Source organism: Montipora foliosa, chromosome 5 (genome assembly GCF_036669935.1).
Source record: "Montipora foliosa isolate CH-2021 chromosome 5, ASM3666993v2, whole genome shotgun sequence".
Classification (NCBI taxonomy): Eukaryota; Metazoa; Cnidaria; class Anthozoa; order Scleractinia; family Acroporidae; genus Montipora; species Montipora foliosa.
Genome location: NC_090873.1, coordinates 11,352,154 through 11,354,653, shown reverse-complemented (window position 1 = coordinate 11,354,653; position 2,500 = coordinate 11,352,154). Strand labels below are relative to the sequence as shown.

Below are 2,500 nucleotides of genomic sequence, written 5' to 3'. Positions count from 1 at the left end.
ACCTTAAAGCCCGAAATGCAGGAGCAAAATGATACGTTTTTTGACTCGACAAAAATGACTTTATCGCCGTGTTTCCATAGCAATCCGTACTCTACAACCTATTTGACCGATCGGCTTTGACCGATCAGAAACGTGTTATTTTGTTGAATGTACAATAAATGTGGTTCTTAAAAACAAATTTACTCGGGAAAGGGTTGAATGAAGGAATAATTGGAGGTAAGGACTCCGCATGATCATGAGAACCTGCTTTAAGTAGTTTTATGACAGCAATAATCTAAATTTTAACATGGATCTCGGCGCAGCTGGTGGCAGTTCAAATATATGTCTTCCTTATATTTAGTGTCTTCATATGGACATCCGCTACGGGGTTTATTACGAACTCAAAAAGCTGTCAGTAGGTTTGGTAGCTGAATCGATGAAGCAGCGTACCAGTTTAGCAGAATTTAGCAGTTCGCTTCACGTTCAAGGCTAAACTTTTCAGTAAGGTAGACTAAACGGGAGGCAGCTATTTTGATATTAAGCGCGCGTGCTATAATCACCCTCCGACATATGAAGCCACCCTCGACCAATCAGAACACGTGAACCTCTCTAATCACTTGTGCAATCATGGTAAAACGTGTGCTTGCCATTTTGCTTACATTAAAACAATCCCATAATGCCTACGTCGTATTACTTAAACGTTGCGACATCAAAGCAAAAGACTCGTATTAACGGTTCTTTTTCTGCAGGCTCTTGTCGTGAGCTCACGTTTCAGCCTTCTCTTTCCTTTGCTAACGGGCGTTTGAAGAATCATATAATAAAGAGTTATGAAGTACACAATATGCATGAATGCGAATGGATTTGTTACCAAGAACATGACTGCGTCAGCGTCAACTTCGAAACTGAAGCGAACACAGATGGAAAACATAGATGCGAGCTGAACAATTCTACTCACGCTGAACACGGTAAAGATTTGATCAATGCCAAAGATTACATTTATCGAGGAACGGAGGTGAGACATTCAGTTTAATTCACTCCTGTGACACAAATACAGCTGTGTTGGCATGGAATATCTGTTTTTATTATATGCCCTTAAAGGCACGCTGTGATTGGCTCCTCAAACTCCGAATATCCTTTGCTATTCACCTCCGAGAAAACCGCGCGGGATTTGCGTCCGAAAATATTGTAATCGTTGCAGGAATAAATGAGCTATGTGCTATGTCGCTGGCTAGCTAGTGTTGGATATTTACTTCTTTTTGTGCTGTGTTTATAAATGGTGGTAAAGAGTTACCTGGCGCTTCGCAGCTTGGTAAATATCCGCCACTAGCCACCTCCAATTCGGAAGCCTGGTCCAAGAGGTTTTTCTTGAGCCTTGAGCTGAGAAAGCCGCGAAGTAGCAAAGACCAGTCGCGACTCTTTCTTTCTTGTTCGCGACTCTCTAACGGCTCAAGAAAAGTCTCTGCGACTAGGGTACCTCTTCGGTGAATAGTTGTTAATTAACCGTAGTTTGCTTTTGGCCTTAACTGTGTGTGATACTTGTATTGGCATTTTGGTTAATGTTTGCATTTATGAAATAAATGCATCCATGTATTGGAAGTGCCCGTTGTAGATGAAAGAGAGAAGAAGGGAGAAGAAGGAAGAGGTGGTTTTCGCACTTATCTTGACAATTTAAGCAATTGTCTCTTATATACAACTAAAGCTAATATACTTAATATATATGCTCAATAATGCGGGCATTTTGATTGGTTCTAACCTATGATATATTAATTTCCGTTATTCTTACACTCTACCATACAAATGACAGTGATGTATATTTTCTTTTGCTTGTTCAGAACGCCTGTGGCAAATCTCAGTGTAAAAACGGTGGAACATGTCAATCCGGTTTTACACAGAAAAGATATCGCTGTTTATGCACTCCTGGATTCAATGGTGACCTCTGCCACGAAGGTACGGATAATGATGTATTTTTTTACAAAGGGCACCTAACCAACCCCTCCACCCATTTTTTTTCCTGGCAAATATCCAAATCGTTCCCAGGACTGGGAACTAGAAGATCACGGAAATGAAGTTCTGTAAAGCCTGGTTTTCACTAACGACGCAAGCACAAGCACTAGCATTAACGCAAGCACAACAGTGCTTAATTCACCGTGAAAACGGGCCTGGCGCAAGCACAAGCGCAAGCACAAGAGCGCTTAATTCACCATGAAAACGGGCCTGACGCAAGCACAAGCGCAAACACAAGAGTGTTTAATTCACTGTGAAAACGGGCCTGGCGCAAGCACAAGCTCAAGCATAAACACAAGCACAAGCACAAGAGTGCTTAATTCACCGTGAAAACGGGCCTGACGCAAGCACAAGCGCAAACACAAGAGTGTTTAATTCACCGTGAAAACGAGCCTGGCGCAAGCACAAGCGCAAGCATAAATGCAAGCACAAGAGCACTTAATTCACCGTAAAAAAAGGGGCCTGACGCAAGCACAAGTGCAAGCATAAATGCAAGCACAAGAGTGCTCAATTCACC

At 42.2% G+C, this 2,500-nt stretch overlaps 1 protein-coding gene across 2 annotated transcripts in view; it reads left to right on the top strand.

Moving 5' to 3' along the window:
• Positions 1-2,500, top strand: part of LOC138003617 (fibrillin-1-like) — a 19,913-nt gene that overhangs the window by 1,284 nt on the left and 16,129 nt on the right. For both annotated transcript variants that reach the window (XM_068849788.1, XM_068849787.1), the window contains exons 2-3: positions 729-991; positions 1,812-1,926. In XM_068849788.1, the coding sequence (XP_068705889.1) occupies positions 729-991; positions 1,812-1,926 (378 nt within the window). The remainder of the gene's footprint in view (positions 1-728; positions 992-1,811; positions 1,927-2,500) is intronic.